The 20,614-nt window shown below is 40.6% G+C and overlaps 1 protein-coding gene across 9 annotated transcripts in view; it reads left to right on the forward strand.

The window, feature by feature from the left end:
- Positions 1–20,614, forward strand: part of cacna1ab (calcium channel, voltage-dependent, P/Q type, alpha 1A subunit, b) — a 164,050-nt gene that overhangs the window by 39,055 nt on the left and 104,381 nt on the right. For all 9 annotated transcript variants that reach the window (XM_084932139.1, XM_084932129.1, XM_084932135.1 and 6 more), the window contains exons 2-3: positions 9,151–9,257; positions 10,867–11,006. In XM_084932139.1, the coding sequence (XP_084788265.1) occupies positions 9,151–9,257; positions 10,867–11,006 (247 nt within the window). The remainder of the gene's footprint in view (positions 1–9,150; positions 9,258–10,866; positions 11,007–20,614) is intronic.

The raw sequence follows: 20,614 nt of genomic DNA on the forward strand, positions 1-20,614 counted from the left end.
TTACCAGTTTTTGTAACTTATGGCTGTTGCTATGAAGTTCATAGAAATGAATGTAAGACAATATATAAAACAATTAGAACAGAAAAGACAATGCAGTGTCTCAAAAATGAGTTAATAAAACAAGATTGGACTATTGTATATAAACACAAGGATGTCAATAAAGCCTATGAGGCATTCTTAAGCATATTCATGGCCTTATTAGAGGAAAACAGCCTACTTATTGAAGTCAACAGGAAAGATAAGTATGCAGGAAGACCATGGATGACAAAGGGACTGCAAAATGCAAAAAATATAGAGAATTCATTAAAAAGAGAACTACAGAATCTGAAAACAAATATAAAAAGTATAAAAATAAATTAACTAACATAATGAGAACTTGTAAAAAAGAATACTTCATCAAAAAGTTAGAAGATAATAAAGATAGCATGAAAGGGATATGGAAGGTATTAAATAGTATAATAAAAAATGGACCAAGGACTAATGACTACCCTGGGTATTTTATGGAAGGGACAAATACTATTAGTAAAATGAACGAAGTAGTAAATGGATTCAATGAATTTTTTGTAAATATAGGGCCAAAACTGGCTGCAGAAATAAAGGTTGATATGATAGAAAGGGAGACTGGAGGAAACATTGAAAGGAATGCAAGTTCAATGTTTTTAAGAGCAGTGGAAGAGAAGGAGATATATGATATTGTCAGTGGACTTAAGAACAAAACGAGTACTGACTGTCATGATATTGATATGGTAACGGTAAAGAGAGTAATTGATGGTATTGTAAAACCACTACAATATATTTTTAATTTGTCTTTCCAGGAAGGGGTTTTTCCACAAAAAATGAAAGTTGCAAAAATTATTCCTATTTATAAATCAGGTGAAAAGCATTGTTTTACAAATTATAGACCAGTGTCGGTACTCTCCCAGTTTTCTAAGATACTGGGAAAACTATTTCTAAAAAGATTTGATAGCTTTGTGGATAAACATGATTTGTTGGCAAATTGCCAGTATGGGTTTAGAAATAATAGATCAACAGTTTTGGCATTGATGGATTTAATGGAAGAAATAACAGAATGTGTAGATAACAAGAAGTATGCACTTGGAGTCTTTCTAGATCTAAAAAAAGCATTTGATACTGTTGACCACGAAATTCTAAAAGTCAAACTGGAAAAATATGGGTTCAGGGGTGTGGTACTGGATTGGATAAACAGCTATGTGATGAATCGACAGCAATATGTACAAATAAATGAGTTTAAATCTAAATTGATGGATATTGAATGTGGAGTACCTCAAGGATCAGTATTGGGTCCGAAAATGTTTATTATGTATATAAATGATATTTGTAAAGTATCGAAGATACTAAAGTTTGTCATTTTTGCAGATGATACCAATATACTTTGTTCAGGTGTGGAATTTCAACAGGTTTTGGAGGTGATCACACAGGAGTTAAAGATATTAAAGAAGTGGTTTGATAGAAACAAATTGTCCTTAAATTTAAATAAAATGAAATTTATGTTATTCGGAAACTATAAGAAAAACATTAACATTGAAATTTGTGTCGATAATATATATCTAGAAAATAAAATTTTCACACCATAAAATTTCTTGGTGTGATCATTGATCAAAAGGCCTGTTGGAAATCACACATCACTTATGTGAGGGGAAAGTTAGCACGGGGCATTGCTGTCTTGGGGAAAGTAAAAAAATTTCTGGATAGGAAAACATTGTTATATTGTGCTTTGCTATTACCATACATGAGTTATTGTGTAGAGGTTTGGGGAAATACATATAAAGGTAATATTCAGACTATAATCATAATGCAGAAAAGGGCCATTAGACTAATAAATCAGGAGGGGTATAGGGCTCACACAAATGCACTCTTTATTAGGACGCAAGCTATAAAATTCCAGGATCTGGTGAAGTTTAAAACAGTGCAAATAATATATAAGGTAAGGAAAGGGATGCTCCCAATCGAAATAAGTAAACGGTTCTTAGAAAGAGAAGGGAGGTATAATTTTAGAGGGAAGTGGAATTTAAAATTACAAAGAGTAAGAACAACATTGAAAAGGATGTCTATTTCAATAGCGGGAGTTAAATTCTGGAATGAGTTAAAAGAAGAAATAAAGGTCAGTAGTGATATAAACCAGTTTAAAATAAAACTCAAAAAAGAAATATTAAATAAGTATAAGAATGAAGAAAATGCAATTAACCCAAGACAGCAGTCAAACTCATGTTTATTTTCTTCTGCAAATTAGCAAATCTAAATATAGTTTTAGTTGAACATGTGAAAATATTTTTTTTGAGATGTTATGTTCTAAGTTGAAGGCATTGTATACATTTTTGTTGTTCAAATTTAGATGATGAGGATGTAAACCTGAGGGGGTAGGGCTAAATAAGTATATACTTCTGCCTACTCCTTTTCAAACAACTGTATGGAATGATTTTATGAAACGTTGGTGAATGTGTATGTTTGAAATAAAAAAGAACTGAACTGAACTGAGCTAGGGTCAGGCGAGAGAGAGAGAGAGAGAGAGAGACGCACCCTTTTATCTTTCACATGTCTATATATAGCGATTCATGGTGGAGAAGAGTGGAGCAGCATGGGAGGGAGGGGACGTTGAGGTAGAGGAGGAGAGGATGGAGAGAAGGCAAGATGGCTGAATTAGAGCGGAGCATAAGGAAAGAAATAGAGTGATTTTTTTTTCGTGTGTGTGATTTAAAAGAGGAAAAGGAGGAGAATGCTTTCAACCTGCTGGTACCATCTTCAGGGAACAGAGACAAGGAAAAGTCAGGTGGGGGGACAGACACACGAGGAAAGTGAGAGGCCTGCCGGTAAAACTGGACTTCAGTGGAAAATCTGCAGGGTAGAGCGAACCAAATAAATAAATCATAGTAAGGCAGGCAGGGAGCTGAGGTCACTATTGTAGTGGCAGACTGGATGATCACCACAAACATACCACAGCTCCCCCCATCACCATCATGACACTCTCTGTGGTATTTTAATATTTTTGATTTAGCTTTTGCTAGTGGTGCAACGGATGAAAAAACTCACGGTTCAGATTGGATCACGGTTTTCAAATCATCGGATAAATTTTCGGATCAGCAAAGAAAGAAAAAAGACAAGAAAAATTTAACTCGCCATTTATTTATTTAAGTATTTTTTGCCCATTATAAAACATTCAACTCAGGACTCATTCCACACAATTATGTAAAAACAAATTAAGGTGCAATATAGGGCAGTACATGGCTGTGTATCTACCACTCCGCTGTAATATAATGAGGAGTCATGGTCACGTAGCTTTACGTTGCCCTGGAGATCCACCCATCTGTAGGTAGAGCAACAGAAGATGCCTGTGACAGTTCAGCCATAACTTTAGACTTTTCCTGCTCATACATGCTTGGAACGATCTTGTCACTGAAGTGGATGTGCAACGGGATAACATAGCGTGGCTCAAGCACGTTCATTATATGTTTAAACTCCTTGTTTTGCACATGTCTGTAGCTTTTGTAATAGCTTTAGCCCGGTCCGATTGGGCAGCAAAGGGCTGCTTAAATGCCACAAACTCCTCTGCTCCTCCACTTGGTCTGCTAGTGCTGGCCATGACTATCGCTTGACAGACTGACCACACACACCATACACATACTTTTCTTTTCTTTTTCAAATCTTCGGATCACGTGCGTGCCGAGAAGTGGGATCGGTTCGGATCATGGATCAACAGAGATCCCTTGGACCACTAGCTTTCCCCATTTAAAATTTTTGGATTGGCTTGTGGTTTTGTGAAATTAGAGCAAAAAGAGGACAGCAATTTCCTTGTAACAAATATAAATTGGTTGCATTGAAGTTTTTGGAATTTCGCAACTGATTGTCGCAGCAATGACGAGCTCTTCTCCCAGTGGTTGAGTGTTTAACACCCTCAACTTCTGGGAGGCCACTTTTGTGGTAGAAGTCAACCTGTCTCCAATCAATCACAGTCAACTCACATTGACCTCTGTCACAAAGATCGGGACATGTTTGCAAATAGTTTCCGTCTAATTTCTAAACGTACATATGTTGAAATCAATCTGAGTTGCTCTGCACCAGTGGGCACAATCATGTGCTATGTATCTCTCTTCAATAGGAGACTCGACTCAAATATTCCAACTTGCTGTACTTTGGTTACGCTGTAAAATATAAAAGGTTGCTGAGGATTTTGTCATGTTTCACTGAATCTCTGTTTCAACTCCAGGACTGACTGGACTCTGAATGTAAGTAGCTAATGTGAATTCTTGTTTAATGTGAATTTCTGTGTATGTATACAGCAAAAGTCTCTTCAGAGATGGCTACTGACTGCGAGTGGTTGTAGACGTTGCCCCCATCTCAGTCTCATTTAACAAGCACTTATTTATGTGGTCTGGTGATACCTACCTAAGTGTTTTTACAGCGTCCTTTTAGGCTCTTGGATTTATGTGTTCTCTAATTTTTACTTTGCCTCCCTGCAATTTCGCCTGCAAGTTGCATTCAGGTTCACTCCACTTGAAAAATGTGACAAAAGTGCAGAAGAGACTCTTTTAACCTTAAGTGGAGTTAAAAAATTAGAAGATGTGTGTCTTTGCATGAAATTGTTAAATGCTCTTTATAAACTCTAAAGCGTTTTTCAAGGAGGATGGAGAGAGACAAAGTGAGAGAGAGAGAGAGTGCTTGCGTCACTCCCATAAAGGAACTGACTCTTGCTGAGTTGGGTGCTACACTGTTTCATTTATTTGATAAAGCTTCATTTGGTGTGATTTAAAATCTCCCCCTCATCAGGTTCGGCTCCCCTAAAGCACAGCCTCAGCGCCACGCCAAAATGCCTCATCAGCTGAAAACACACACAGCCTCCCTGCGCGTGCGGGTGTGGGCATGTGTGTGTGTCTGTGTGTGTACAATGCAAGCTGGTACTCTGGGACATTTTTCACTGGATGACTGAGACGGAGGAATTTAAATAGGTGTGGGCGGTTTTATGGAGGTTTGGGGTCGTGGTGTGTGGACAGATGAAGAATTTTGAGCAGGTTAATAGTTTATTGTCTACATGGACAAATTTCTTTACTACAGTGGGTACATGCATCCATCACGTAGCTGTGAAGGTTCCTTTTCAAAAGCATAATGCAAGTTTGTGTATGTAAAAAAGTAACTGTGACCAGAATGCATGTATCGCCAGCTTTTTGTGGAGTCAGCCACCATGACCTACAGTGACAGGGTGTAGCAAATGTCAGGGAAATAAGTTTTTTGTTTTTTGTGTGTGAAAAAGAAAAATATCAGCTGATTTATCAGAGTATCACACCTTTAAGCTTCTTATAAATTAAAAGAAAATACAAAAGATGTTTTAATTTGTGTTATTTTTGCCACATGCAGCAAAAAGTGACATTGATAATGCAGCGGTCTAAAAAACTCACAAAATCTGTTTCAAATACAATACATTTGGTATTAAAAATCCTGTTATTGTCAGCCTTTAAATTAATCAGACTAAATGAACTGGTTAGTGGTGTTTGGATGTAAAACATATGCCATAAAATGACTAATGTGATATTTATCTCATTAGGGCCCAGTTGTCAGGTTGAGTGAAGGAATTTAAAACGACTTAAAACTTTGCATTAAATTATAATGTCAATAAAACTGGGAGATACTTTTCCATAATTTAGCAACAATAATTTAAATGTCTCATCAAATTGTCTACAGTGTTTTGTGCACATAAACTTAGACATAGTCATAGGTCATCAGGGTATATTACTGGCTGTACAAGTGTATTTAGAAATGTGTGTTTGGGGGATAGTTACCTATAAGAAGTTCAACGATTCTTTAGAGGTTAACAATCCGCTCATTCTTATTTTGAAAGACCTGCAGGTGAGATAGTCCAGACCACTTCCTGTCTGATGTTTTCCTACCAGCACACTTACCATGGCTGGGCTGTTGATTTCATGGCCCTTAGCATCGTTAACCTTACACTTACAATTTCTTTCTAACTTTTCACTGAATTTATTTATGACATTGTTATTATATGATTTTTGTTCTAATGTAGCAAAGAGATGGCTATTGTAAACTTCATTGATTACTTCTATGTGATTGTTTTCTGCAAACTTATTTCATATAGTTTTTTATTTTTTATGTAATTTGTTTGTTTGGTAATTGAAGAGACACACTGACGATAATACAACTGGTCAACCTATGGCTCTTTTTTTAAAATGACTTAAATTATTAATGAACTATCCAAATTGCTGCCTTCTTTCTGCAAATTGACTGCAGTACCTGCCAGTCCTCTTTGTGTCTGTTGTCTAACAGTTTGCTGAGAGCTTGTACTGTACAAAAGTGCAAGCTTCACTGCCTAAGAGTGCTACAGTAGTAGCAGCTTTTGTTATACCCACACTGCAATTGCATTGTGAGTATAGTAAAAGCTCCTACCATAGTAGCAGTATTAGGGAATAATGCATACTATATTACAGCAGCAGGACAACATGATATATTCAGATTGTGTAGGTTTAGAAATGCTAAAGAAACCTTTTTTGCAATAACTGTGTGCGTGTGTGTGTGCGTGTGGGTGTGTGGATGTGCACGCGCGGTCAGTGTATTTGGCAGGGTAGAGCTTGTTTGTGGCCATCAGAAAGCCATTTTAATTAACAAGAGAGGAGCACACACACTCATTTTTGCAGTGCTCACCAATAATACCCTTGCCAGAAATTTCAGCTCCTTAATTGCTTCCGATTCACCTCTTTTTTTTCTCAAAAGATGAATAGAGTGATGTGTCAGACAGAAAGAAGTGAAGTAAGACAAAAACAAGGAATGGTCACATTTGGAGGAGACTAAGGAAAGAAGGAAATGGAAAGAGAAACATTGAGGATAAAATGAAAAACACACAGAAAGAAATAAAGATCTGAAGGAATGGGAGGAAATAAAAGAGAAAGACACACACAGGCAGAGTGTTACCTCCTGCTTTCAGCAGGTTGTTAGACCAGCAGAGTGTGTGTCTGCTGAATAATAGATGGTGTGGCAGGCTAGCATGTAGTCGTCAAGCACATACACATGCACTCTCTGCACTGCGGCCTGAATTTGATTATTCAAATGAAATACATTTTAAGGTTATCCTAAAAGTGAAGGAATAACTTAAATATGAAGTAACCATGTAAAAACACTTACACACTGTGAAGTGCTGTAAATCCTGCACTTAGATCAACAAAAAGCTCTTTTCTACAGATATGGAACCAGTTCTGCCTTCAGCACCTTTAATAACCAGAGTAGTCATTTGAGTGGTTAGGACATCATGGCAGACAGAATCTGTGGGTACATCTGCACATCGTCTGGTTTTAACATCACGCTCCAACTCTGCGACTCTTTTTTGCTTTTTTGCTTCAGCCAGCATACCAGTTCATCAGGTGTACTACGTACCACTACTACCACAGCTACCCAGTGGCTAAATAACGGAACATCTGGACAAAGCACTTTTTCACCAGTAATAAGATTCAACTTTGGAAATTGTAGTCTGCCTCTTACCGCTGCACCTTTCACAAGTATAGGTGTGTGTGTTGTGTCAGCCAGCCAGCATGTGCCATGGAGTTCAGTGCCGTCTTGTTAGTGTGTACTCCGTAGACCGACCTGTCTCATCCTCTCACGTCAGCCGTTCGCCTCTTATCCTTCACACACACACACACACTCACACACTGATGCACAGAGGCTGTCCTGCAGGCCATAGTGTCAGTGTCAATGTTGCATCTGGTAAACACGACAATGGGCGCATACTAGCGCGTGCACAGAGAGACAGACACACACATGCAAGCTAACAGGATAATGACTGGACAATTAGGCACAGGCTTGATCTGTCTAGATGTATCCAGTCATCTTAGCCCCTCCAGCAGCCATTACTCAGGCATGGACACACACACACACAAAGCGCAACACATTCAAACACACTTGACTGGATGGAGCACTGTGAAAAGCTGGCTGCCCCACCAGGCAACCTTTGTGAGTCAGGCTGTGTGTGTGTGTGTGTGTGTGTGTGTGTGTGTGTGTGTGTGTGTGTGTGTGTGTGTGTGTGTGTGTTGTGGTGGGAGTTGGAATTTAACTCTCATGTACTGCTGTAATAAAGTGACCGTTTTCGGTTTGAATTTCATAATGTCAGTCACTGTTTCTCTGGCGTTTTCTTCTGCAGAAACAAAACTGTGCAACGTGGTGTGCTGACAAAGCAAATCAATCTTCCCTCGGGCTTTATTGGTTTTCTCTTTCGGCAAACTGATGGGTCTGAGTTTGAAAACGGAATATCGAGAATCGTACACGGAAGTACTGCAGTGTTCTCGAGGCATACGCAATATTATTTGGCTTTTTTTTTGTTGTTGTCTCGCGTTCATTGCTGTTCGGTAAAATTAAAGGTTGTTGAAGGTAAAGTTCATGGTGGTCGCACTAGGGTTGTCTTGTTTAAATAAAGTTTAAGTACAATAAATAATATAATAACAGCGTAATGCGCTGCAGTGGCACCTATAAAGGCATGGTAAAATCAACATTAACTGAAGTTCATGTCCAGTTAAGTGTATTTACAAAGACGGTAAACAAGCAGATGAGTCACACGGTGCTTTACAGAAATGGTAACAGACATAAAAATGGACACAAACAAAGGGGAAAAAGCTACACTGAAGAAAAGCCCTGCCTTCTATACGATATGTAGCAAAATTCCTATATGTTTGTATTTGTACTTTATTTATCATAATGTTTTAAACTGTCTTGAGCGCCATCTCCCCTTTTATTGTCATTGCTGTTCTTGTTATTAGTCTTTATTCATTTGAATTATTGCTCCCATCTTTATATTTATTTCTAAATGTTCTTAAATACTACATCTTCTGTTGTAGTATTTAAGAACATTACAGGACCAAAGAATTCTACTTGTTTTACTTGTTCCTATAAAGCACTGAGATTTGCAGATTTACATTTCCTTGGCTGTGTGACATTACAAAGAATAGTGAATAAGTAAACAGACATTCAGAGCAACAGAAAGAAAAATGTCACCTGGCAGGCTGGACTTCTTTTCAAATCCATTGTAAAAATGTTTGCAAGTGTCGGTGGCTGGATCTTTGTGGTGTGAATGGTTGCAGTGTTGTGTACTGTATATGAGGTGCATGCTTCTTCCTGGTGCTATTGGCTTTAACCCCAGCTGTACTCCATTTGAATGGATGATTCTCACCACCATCATTGCAAACTGCATCGTCCTGGCTCTGGAACAGCACCTTCCCGATGGAGACAAGACGCCTCTGTCCGAACGACTGGTAACACACATTTTACACACACACACACATACACACACATTTAAATGTGGTTCATGTACATGTGCAACATATGCATACATATTCATTGTGCGCACAGATGGAAATACATACACATGGAGACCGTTGAGGTACACTGGACACACTGATACCAAATATGCAGCGCTCACTCACAGTCTAAAAAAAGAAAAGAAAAACAATACGTTCTCATCATTTTTATCACATCATTATTTCTGATGTGATCAGGCCTGTGAATTGAACTTTGGAGCAAATTTCTAACCATGTTGACTGATATTGTTCTCAGCACTTCATAGGTTTACACCGATTAAGTATAACATTATGACTTCCTGCCTAATATTGTTTTGGTCCCTTTTGCTGCCAAAGCAGCCCTGACCCGTCAAGGCATGGACTCCACATGACCCTTGAAGCTGTGCTGTGGTATCTGCACCAAGATCTTAGCAACAGATATTTTAAGTCCTTTAAGATGCGAGAAGGGGCCTCCATGGATCAGACTTCTTTGTCCAGCACATCCCACGAATTTAGATCTAGCGAATTTGGAGGCCAAGTCAATACCTCAAACTCGTTGTTACGCTCCTCAAACCATTCCTGAAGCATTTTTGGCAAGGTGCATTGTCCTGTTGAACGAGGCCACAGCTATCAGGGAATATCTTTTCCATGAAAAGGTGTACATGGTTTGCAACAATGCTTAGGTAGGTGGTATGTGTCAAAGTAACGTCCATATGGATGACAGGGCCCAGCATGCACAGCAGCCTCTGCTGGCTTGACATCTTACCAGGTAAGCAACACACACCCGGCCATCCATGTGATTTGAAAGACAAAATGATTAATCAGACCAGGCCACCTTCTTCCATTGCTCTGTGGCCCAGTTCTAATCTTTGGTGGTGCTTTCGTCAGTGGATAGTTGTCTGCATATGCAGCCCCACACACAACAAACTGTGATGCTCTGTGTATTCTGACACCGTTCTGTCAGGACCGGCATTCACTTTTTGGGGCAGTTTGAGCTACAGTAGCTAATCTGTTGTATCTGACAACACTGGCCTTCACTTCCCACATGCATCAATGAGTCTTGGCCACCCATGAGCCTGTTGCTGGTTCACCACTGTTCCTTCCTTGGACTTACTGACCACTGCAGACCAGGAGCACCCCGCAAGAGCTACAGTTTTGGAGACGCTCTAACCCAGTCTAGCCATCACAGTTTGGCCCTTTTCAAACTGGCTCAAATCCTTATGCTTGCCCATTTTCCTGTTTCTAAGCTCTCCTCAATTTTGAGGACCACATGTTCACTTACTCCCTGATATATCCCACCACTAACAGATGGCATGATGAAGAGATAATCTCTGTTATTCACTTTACCTAACAGTAGGGATAATGTTATGCCCGATTTGTGTAAAGAATTTTTAGGCTGCCATTAAAAACAAAAACCCTAAAGAAAAAATCTCCTTGACCCTTTTTCTTTTTCTCTCTTACATTTCACTTTTCTATCTGCTCTTCCCTTCTCTTTGTGTTTCTACTCACATAACTACCCATAACTTCACTTTTTATATTCCTTCTCCCATTTTTTCCCTTTCCATCCTTTTCCTCTCCCCTGCAGGAGGAGACAGAGCCCTACTTCATAGCCATCTTCTGTTTCGAGTCTGGAATAAAGATCCTGGCTCTCGGTTTTGCGTTACATAAGGGCTCCTACCTGAGGAACGGCTGGAACGTCATGGACTTTGTTGTTGTCCTCACCGGGTGAGTCCACAGCTCTCGTTTTAGTTTTGGATTTATTTTAGCAATGTTCTTCTAAGTGGGGTTAAGATTAGGTTTTATTTTCTTGTCTGTGTTTGTGCCTGTTTGTGTTTGTATAAGTGGTTCCTAATGTGTACATGCTTTTGGACACTGAAATGTGTAGGCTGTGTTTCCATGGCTACCCATTTCACTCGAGTTCCAAGTTTGGTGGGGTAATCGCATGGTGAGGCTTTGTTAAAATTTGTTCCTCTGGAGTGAATAATTTGGGATATTTGTGTGGGGATTCATACATCTGTAATTAGCCTAAAGTGGACGTTTGTCCTGCTGTAATTTTCCTTTCAGTTTAATTTCTGCTTGGGCATTTATCACAAACAAACATTTCAGCTTTAAAAAAACAGCAGTGGGTCCACATAACGACACTAGTGTCAGCCAATTTCTCTTCATTTTCTAACCTGATGGCCGAGGCTAGATTTACAGTTAGGACAGAAAATGTTGAAATATTGTCTCTGCCAAGCGTTATAACTGAATTTCCAGGTTGTTACATTCAGCTTCCATCTTGAGTCTGACACTCCTCTGCTCTAACTGATTTCATTCGGGCAGGAATTCGATTTTCCCAAATCAATCACTAGAGACCAATATATGCTCTTAAATCTCTTAAGGTTCACCACGTTTTTCCATTTATGTATTGTAGCCATTCCTCAGGAGTGCCAGAATAAACAGTCGTGCATCATTAGATAATTGCTTTAGCGCTGACTGACTAGTCATTGATCCTTCTGCAGCGGTCAATGGACAGGTTGTTCCTCAGCTGAGAAACTGGAGTTTCATGTCACAGTCAGATGGAATATGTCAAAGGTCTGGACCTAGACAGGTTTCTGCAAAAGGAAGCTGTGAGCAGCTCATTTAACTCCATTGGAATCCACATAGAAAATGCCTTTTTTTTTATGGATAGTCAAACTCAAGGAGAACTAGAACCAATGACTTGCCAGCTTACTACCTGACTTGGACTTAATTGTAAGCTGTTCATATGACTGCGTATTTTAGTGTCCTGCAATGGTATGCATGTTTAATATGGGACACAAATGGAGGCAAACAAAAGATATCAAAATCAAAGAGGGTCCGTCACACTTACCTCTGGCTCCATATTGTTATACTTGGACTCTATGAATGGAGTCATTCTGTATGATTTATAGTTTATGGTTCAAAAGAATACTATTTGATTTTATAATGGATCTTCGAGCAGCCCTTCAGTTCACCTTCTCTCCACAACAAGATGTTTTAGCTTTTTTCCCAATTCCCTTAAAGAAACTTTCTTCTGATTTGATGCCCCTCCCCCCAAAAAAAGATTCAGACATGTGAGTGGGTGGACCTTGTTTGCTCATAGCCAGAGCTCAGTGCCTGAGATGACCATATTTGTGATATTCTATGACATCATAAATCATACTTGCTCTTAACCACGGATGACAAAAACACAAGGCGAGGCACAAGGAGACAAACTTTGAACAAGGTAGAGCAGGAGCTGGTAAAGAGACTATCAGACTAAGTAATGAGGGGTATAAGTACAGAAGGAGTTAACAAAGTGAAATCATAGATTGTTGAGCAGACAAAGGTGGGAAATTAAACAACAGAAGTTTACCACAATGAAACAGGATGTGTCTAAAGCCACAGTTACAACTAATGTGGTGGTTAGTACTCCCTCAATCTGTGACATCAACACACTCCCATTAACCATTTATACTGGCACTTGAGGTGTGCTGGACTCACTGCAGTCTTCTAAATAAAACAACAAAACAAAAACCACTGTATCAGTGCTGGTATGGGAATAGATGTTGAAACAGGAAACACCAATCACAGTAGTTTCTTACATAACATCTCATCTTTACTGACTGTAACATGTGAATCTCTGCTCCTGCAGCAGTATATCATTGAAATGCCAGTGAACATAGCCCTGCTCATATTGTCATGTCTCCAACCCAGCTGCATTGTCTTTACATATATGCCGGCAGGTGGCATGAGTAGTCATGTGGTTGCTGTGTGATCTAAATATGGCTGCCTAAACCATAGTGGGTGGGTGGTACAGATGATAACAAGATGTAGAGAGGAGACATAGGCAAATAACAGATATGCATATACATACACACACTTATTTCAGTGATAGTGTAACAATATTACAGACAACACATCATCAATAATTTTTAGATGAATCCTTACTCAGTCTGTTTGTGTGTTTGCATCAAGTAGCTTGACTTTGTGTCTTTTCTAATCTCAAACACACTCGCACAGACTCAGCAGAGGTCTGGTTTGACAAGGTGTGTGTGTGTGTGTTTGTGATCAGGGCCACTCCTCCTCAGTCACTCTTCCTTTAATGAGGACACATACACACATACACGTACACAGGCTGGATCAGAGCGTCCCTGCAGGGAGCAGCAACCAGGGCAAAGTGAAATGTCACTTCTGCAAGAGATGGGGGAGCTGGTTTGTTGTTATGGCAATAGCCAACAGAGTGGTAGCATAGTTTTCTGCATCCTTCTTTCTCTTTTCTTCTACTATTCCATCTCTATTTAGTTAGCTGAAAGCGCTAGCCGCTGAAGCTAAAACAAGAAGTAGAGAAAATCCCAGCTGGATTTAACTAGAGCTTTAAACTGGTGGCCTTTTACTGCTTGAGGTAGTGTTGTTAGCCCTTCCGCTTTACCCCCATCATCATGTCACTCAGCTTTACAAGATGTTAACTGATGCCATGGGAGCTAAACAGGCAAGCATAAATCGCAGCCAGTCCTCAAATAAGGTGTGTTCACATGTAGTGATGTTTTTATCACCTCTGCTACCACATAGTGTCTCCAGAGAACTGATGACAAGCCACGCACAATGCAACACTTTTTCAGAAAGTAGCATACTGTAGTTTCTTTTGTTTATCTTTGGCAGATCACAACCAAACTGTCCTGCTGTAGAGCACCATATTCTCTGGGTCTCTGGGTTTGTAAGGGAATGGAAATACAGGTCCCATCTAATGGGTTCCCTAAAATTTTCTTTTCTTAGAGGAAAAAAAGAGAATTCTAAAAGAGCAGTAAGGAAAATTATAAAATTTATCGGGTTTAAGGGGTATTATAGATATGCTGGATTAACACAGGGGATTTACAGAGTAGTGGATTCACCTACTGATGAGCAGCACAACAGGTTGTTCTTTAACTGTATTCCCTGAAAAAAAAATGAAATGGTTTCGGACTGGGAATACACTCAGTGTGATTTGCTGGGGGGCAGTCTACATGTTCTTGCCTCTGCTGAATTATTTTTACCCCTGGTGGACATAAATTTCTCCCCAAGTGATTTTTTTCTAGAGTGTGAACAACAATAACATCACAAATGGACTTTCACTGACTTTCCTTTGACAGTTAAGCTCAAATGGCAAATGGGAGCTACCTTTAGCCATACCTAACTTTTCATTATGCCACTGAGCACCAATAGATTGTCCCACCATGGAAATTGCAGCTAGATGATTGAAAGAAAACAACAAATGTTCATATTTTACAGCACCATCAAAATCCGAGAAATATAATTACTGAGTCTTAGTCTTAACCAGATACCTGATAGTCATCATCAGTCAGTTATTTCCCTATGAAGGTGATACGTAAAAGATGGACATCATGTAGGGCTGCTACTTATGACATTCTGCTAAACCTTAAATGAAGAGCATTTCAGTAGTACTGTACTGTATTGATGGCTTATTGGCTTTGCCACTGATGGCGAAGCTTTACAGAAGAGCAACCACCCTGGTAACTTTCATTTAAAGCATGAGTCACAAGTTAGAACTTTTTGTCTGGGATGATCTAAAAAACAGTAAAAGGCAGGAGTCATTTTATGATACAGTATAATTATTTACTTTGTGTAGTTGTTTTGTTTTTTTTTCAAATTCCAAAAGCTTGCTGTTTGACACAGTATATGGACTGGGGGTTGCTTCCTTCCCTGTTCAGTCTTTCGTGCAAGATTTGCACAGATGAACCCTTCACAGAGGTCTGTAACTAAAATAGATAATTTTGTTAGTGTGATAAGGATTTATCCTTCCATCCATTTGATACTGCTCATCCAGGCAGCAGGCTAAGCAGAGAAGCCCAGACCTCCCTCTCCCCAGCCACCTGGGATTCTCTCCAGCATGTCCTGAGTCTGCCCCAGGGTATCCTCCTAATAGGCCATACCCAGAACCCCTAACCCAGGAGGCACCTTGGTGGCATCCTAATCAGATGTTCGAACCACCTCAACTGTCTCCTTTTGATGTGCAGGGAGTAGCAGCTCTACTCTGAGTTCCTTCCTAATAACTGAACGTCTCATCGCATCGCTAAGGCTGAGTCCAGCCAACCTTCAGAGAAAACAAATTTCTCTTGATTTATCCACAATAGTATTCTTTTGGTCATTACCCAAACCATGTGACCGTAGGTAAGGGTAGGGACATAGATTGACCGGTAAATCACCAGCTTTCCTTATATGACCAGCTCTCTCTTCACCATGACAGACTGGTACAGTGTCAGCATCATTCCAGATGCTGCACTAATCCAACTGTCAATCCCCTTGCCCGTCATTTTTGAACAAGACTCCGAGATACATGGAGTCCTCCACTTTGGTCAGCAACAGCAACTCGTCCCTGACCTGGAGTGGGGGACTCCACATTTTCCAGCTGAGGATGATGGCCTTGGACAGATTCTCATTCCTGCTGCTTCACACTTGGCTGCAAAACACTCCAGTGTAAGCTGAAAGCCTCCATCTGATGAAGCCAACAGAATTATGTTATCTGCAAAAATCAGAGACAAAATCCTTAGGCCACTAAAGTGGAAGCCTTCTGCCACCTGGCTGCGCCTAGAAATGAACACAATTTTTGGGCAGCCCTGGCAAAGTCCAACACCCACCAGAACTGAGTCTTACTATGGCCAGCAATATAGATCGGAAACACCACCCCAGTCTGCCAGTCCAAAGGCACCATGTCATTGTTATGTTGCTGAGGTGTGTAAACCAAGACAGCTCTACAACATCCATGACTTTAAAGAATTCAGGGGAAACCTCATCCACCCCTACCACCAAAAGGTTGTTGAAATACCTCAGTGACCTCAACCCAAGTGATGGATGGGTCGTGCCAGTCGTCCCCAGAGTCTGCTTCCTCTACTAAAGCAGAATTTTGTGGAGAATTGTGGAGATCCTTGCTCCTTCCACCAGAGTCACCTGACAGTTTGCTAGATTCTCTTGTTCTGTGGTCTCAGTGCCCTCCCACACATGTTTTTACTTCAGCTACTGCCATACCCACACTCTGCTTGACCTGTCAGTACCTGTAAGTCCCACAAAATAACCAAGCTGATAGGACTCCTTCAGCTTGATGGCTTCCTTCACCTCCGATGTCTACCATTTGGTTCAGAAATTACCACTGCAACAGGCATCAATCACCTTGCAGCCAAAGCCGTCATGATAAATATTTAGGTTAAGTTTCAAGCCTGGTCAAACTGTTTTGTAGGGTTTTTTTTTTAAATTTTGTTTTCACAAATCACAACCTGATCGCAGGTGACAGCAGTAGCTTCAGTAATTTGTGAAAACATTTTGCCCTTTTATAACACCTTTTAATATGCTAAGAGGCTAAATATTTTAATAATTGTAAAGTTGTAGCACTAAGTGGGTGGGGAACAACACAATGTAAAAGAAAGAGATTTTTTTGGTTTGTTTTGGATTACTTTGAATTGTTGTCACGTTAGTGAAATGAGCAATTTGAGATCCAGGGAAAACATGAGCAACCTTGTGCCTGCCTATCTTTTAATGTGATTGCATACATTCAGAATTGTGTTGTGTTGAAAGTGATACATAAATGAGCCTGCTGTTTCATTTATGAAAAGGTTACCAGGGTGCCCATTCAGACATGAAGCTGACACATTCAGATGTCTCAGATTAATCAAAGAAGGGTTTTACTTTAAAATTAAAATCATTAGCTGAGTATGCACATATTGGCTTTTTACATCCAAGTGCCATCTCACATCATAACGGAACCAACGGTTAGTGCTTCATAGCTGCCATGTTTACATTCAACTTTAAATACAGCTTTAAACTGCAGTCACTGAAATTCAACACGTCCTGCAGCATTCTGTGTGGATGGATGGATAGATGCAGTAAATGGATAGATGTAGATATGGGTAGAGCGAGAGAAGCAGAGTGAGCCCTCTGAGAGCAATGAAGCCCCTTGCCAGAGTAGCAGTAGAGTACTACTGCAGCTAGAGAGCAGAGGGAGGGAAAAAGGAGGAGGAGGTGGAAGTAGAAGACACGTGACATTGTTTCTCTATTCCCCTGGGCTCTGGATAACAGGACAGAAAAAGAATACAAGATGGGCTTGGCTGTTAAAGAAGGCGTGAGAAGGATGGAGAGCAGAGAAGAGTTTAGAGCAAGAGGAGGGAGACCACAGGAAGCAAGGAAAAGTGATGGCTGGGGGGACAGCGGCAGTGAAAGTGATGTATGGAGAATGAGAGAGAGGTTTGGAAGAGGAATGGGAGGAGGAGGGAAGTCAAAGATGGAGATGGAACAAGGGGGGAGGGGGAGAAAGAGAGAGGGAAATGAGAAATGCCAAGAGGAGCGCGCTGAGAGAGGGAATGAATGTGTGTGTGTAAGCGCTGCAGTAACCTGCTTTTCCCTGCTCCCTACGATCAATCACTCGCCACAGCCTATATAACACACTCTGCTTGTAGCTTATGGTGCATACACACACATAGACACTGTATGTAGACACACACAATTACGCACAATTACTGTGCTTGGCCTATATTGCCAAGTGTAATCATACTTCAATCCACTATGTATATTTTACTCTGAAATCAACCTTCTGTAGTCTTCCTATGTGTGAACGCTATATCTGTGCCATTTGAGGGTTAAGATGTGGTCTTCCCTTTTGCACAGTGTAGCAGTGCTGCCTCAGGAGCTCTGACCACTGTCTTATTTGCAATTTATTGCAAAACACGTAAATTTGTCATTGAATCACGAGTAATACACCGCAGCAAAGTCTTGAATTTCTATTTTCTCTAGCTACTGGTCACCACCTGGTTTCTAGGCCTGTGTGACTGAGGCCTGGTACTACCATTGCTGATATCTGGACAAACAAAGATGCCAGTGAGATATCAAAGAAGTCACATGTCTGTGATCAAAAATAACATCAGATCTACAAGAGGATCTACAAGGTTTTACAATGTTTAACACTGCACCATGCACCTCTTTGTGACTGAACCGCTAAAAGCCACCTACAACCACCGACCAGCCAGTTGGGGAATACTAATTTTTCCCTAGCAACTGATAGTTGCCAGGTAGTCATTAAGCAGCCTCCAGGCTGATCTGACTGGTCTTAGATGAACTAAGATTAAATGTCCTATTCTGTGAATATTAATATTTAAGAATATAGATGCATATTGAATATTATCCATCCATCTTCTTCCGCTTATCCGGGGCCGGGTTGCAGGGGCAGCAGCCTAAGCAGAGAAGCCCAGACCTCCCTCTCCCCAGCCACCTCATCCACCTTATCCGGGGGAACACCAAGGCGTTCCCAGGCCAGCCGAGAGATATAATCTCCCCAGCGTGTCCTGGGTCTGCCCCGGGGCCTCCTCCCGGTGGGACATGCCCGGAAAACTTCACCCAGGAGGCGCCCAGGGGGCATCCTTGTCAGATGCCCGAACCACCTCAGCTGGCTCCTTTCGATGTGGAGGAGCAGCGGCTCTACTCTGAGCCCCTCCTGGATGGCTGAACTTCTCACCCTATCTCTAAGGCAGAGGCCAGCCACCCGTCGGAGGAAACCCATTTCCACCACTTGTATTCGCGATCTCGTTCTTTCGGTCACTACCCACAGCTCGTGACCATAGGTGAGGGTAGGGGCGTAGATCGACCGGTAAATTGAGAGCCTCGCTTTTACGCTCAGCTCTCTCTTCACCACAACAGACCGGTACAGCATCACTGCAGCTGCTGCACCAATCCATCTGTCGATCTCCCGCTCCCTTCTCCCATCATTAAGACCCCGAGATACTTAAACTCCTCCACTTGGGGCAGGGTCTCGTCCCTGACCCGGAATGGGCACTCCACTCTTTTCCGGCTGAGAACCATGGCCTCAGATTTGGAGGTGCTGAATATTGAATATTATATTTGACAAAAATAATTATTAAAAGAAAAATCAAAGTGTCTGTACGCTGTATTGGACAGTTGTTTTCAGTCATTCAGGTGAGGTTACTTTGCCTTACATAAGAAACCTCACCTCAGTACACGTAAGTCTCTCACAGGTAGCAGTTCCCCTTTATACATGAATGTGTAGTTGTCCCTCGCTATAACGCGGTTCACATTTCGCGACCTCACTGTTTTGCTGATTTTTTTATATGCAATTTTGCATGCTTTTTTTTTTTTTTTTTTTTTTACAGCACATTGTGTTCTGCATCCTGATTGGCTGTAGACCACTGTCAATCAATCTCGTGCCATGTCTCCTGTACAGTACAGAATGCATCCAGCTTGTCAAATTTACATAAATCTTCGATCGCTAGCAGCGTGACTCTGAAGTGCTGCACTGTATGTTTGTAAGTTTTCTTCCCAACAAACACAACAATGTCGACAAAACGTTTTGCACCATCAAAGGCATCTGTGGGTGAAGTGTGAAAATGTCGATGCATGTCTGAGAAAAGTGTATAAAGTGTGTAGTGAGGGATTTTACAGCCTTAACCTCCTAGGACCTGGCGTCCACATATGTGGACATCACATTTTGGGTTATTTAGACCAAAATACTCAATTTTGCTCTACAAGGGCCTGATATCCACTTACGAGGACATTATACTGCTACTGTTCTATCAAAATTTTAAACGAATATTTTTCTTAAAAACAAAAATAAGGTAAAAAAAAAATCTGGTAATTCTTTGTTTTTACATTCATCGGGCCCCAATATGCCCAAATATCAAAGAGAAATTAAAAATGCATACTGTGGAAGAGTTCGGGTCTTAGGAGGTTAAAACATCTATAATAATTGTAAAAAATAAAGTTGGCTACTTCGCAGATTTCACCTGTCGCGGGTTATTTTTGGAACATAACTCCCACGATAAATGAGGGAACACTGTACATGAAGAATATTCATATTCTTGTCTAAAATAAAGCATGTATATCACTATAAATACACAAAATGTAAATACAGTAAACCATATAAACTACTAAATGTCTGAAAGTGTCTCTCATGGTGCCCAGAAGATGAACCCTGTCCATTTTACATCATTTTCTTCACTTTTTCTTCAGTGCTAATCAATGCCAGGCCAATATTGAAATTTTGCAGGAAAGATAACTAGTAAGTTGTTCTAACATTATGGCGGTTACCTTCACTGTGCAGTGGCCAGTATTTTTGGCTTTAATAAATCCAGCTCATCCAACAATGCAATATTAACTCATGTAACACACAGTGCAGCATCTGGGGTACACAAATAAGGCTTCAGACTTTTAGTTTAGTTTCAGTTTTTAGTGTTACTACTGTCACTCTCTTTCTTTCTCACTTTTTATCTCCTCTATTGGTTTCTGGGAGAGTGTGTGCTTGTGCTGTGTGAGTCGTGACTGAGAAGGCTTCTGCCACTGTGTCGTGAAGTGTGTGTGTC

This window comes from Perissodus microlepis, chromosome 6 (assembly GCF_051167445.1).
Source record: "Perissodus microlepis isolate ML-2025 ecotype Zambia chromosome 6, ASM5116744v1, whole genome shotgun sequence".
Classification (NCBI taxonomy): domain Eukaryota; kingdom Metazoa; phylum Chordata; class Actinopteri; order Cichliformes; family Cichlidae; genus Perissodus; species Perissodus microlepis.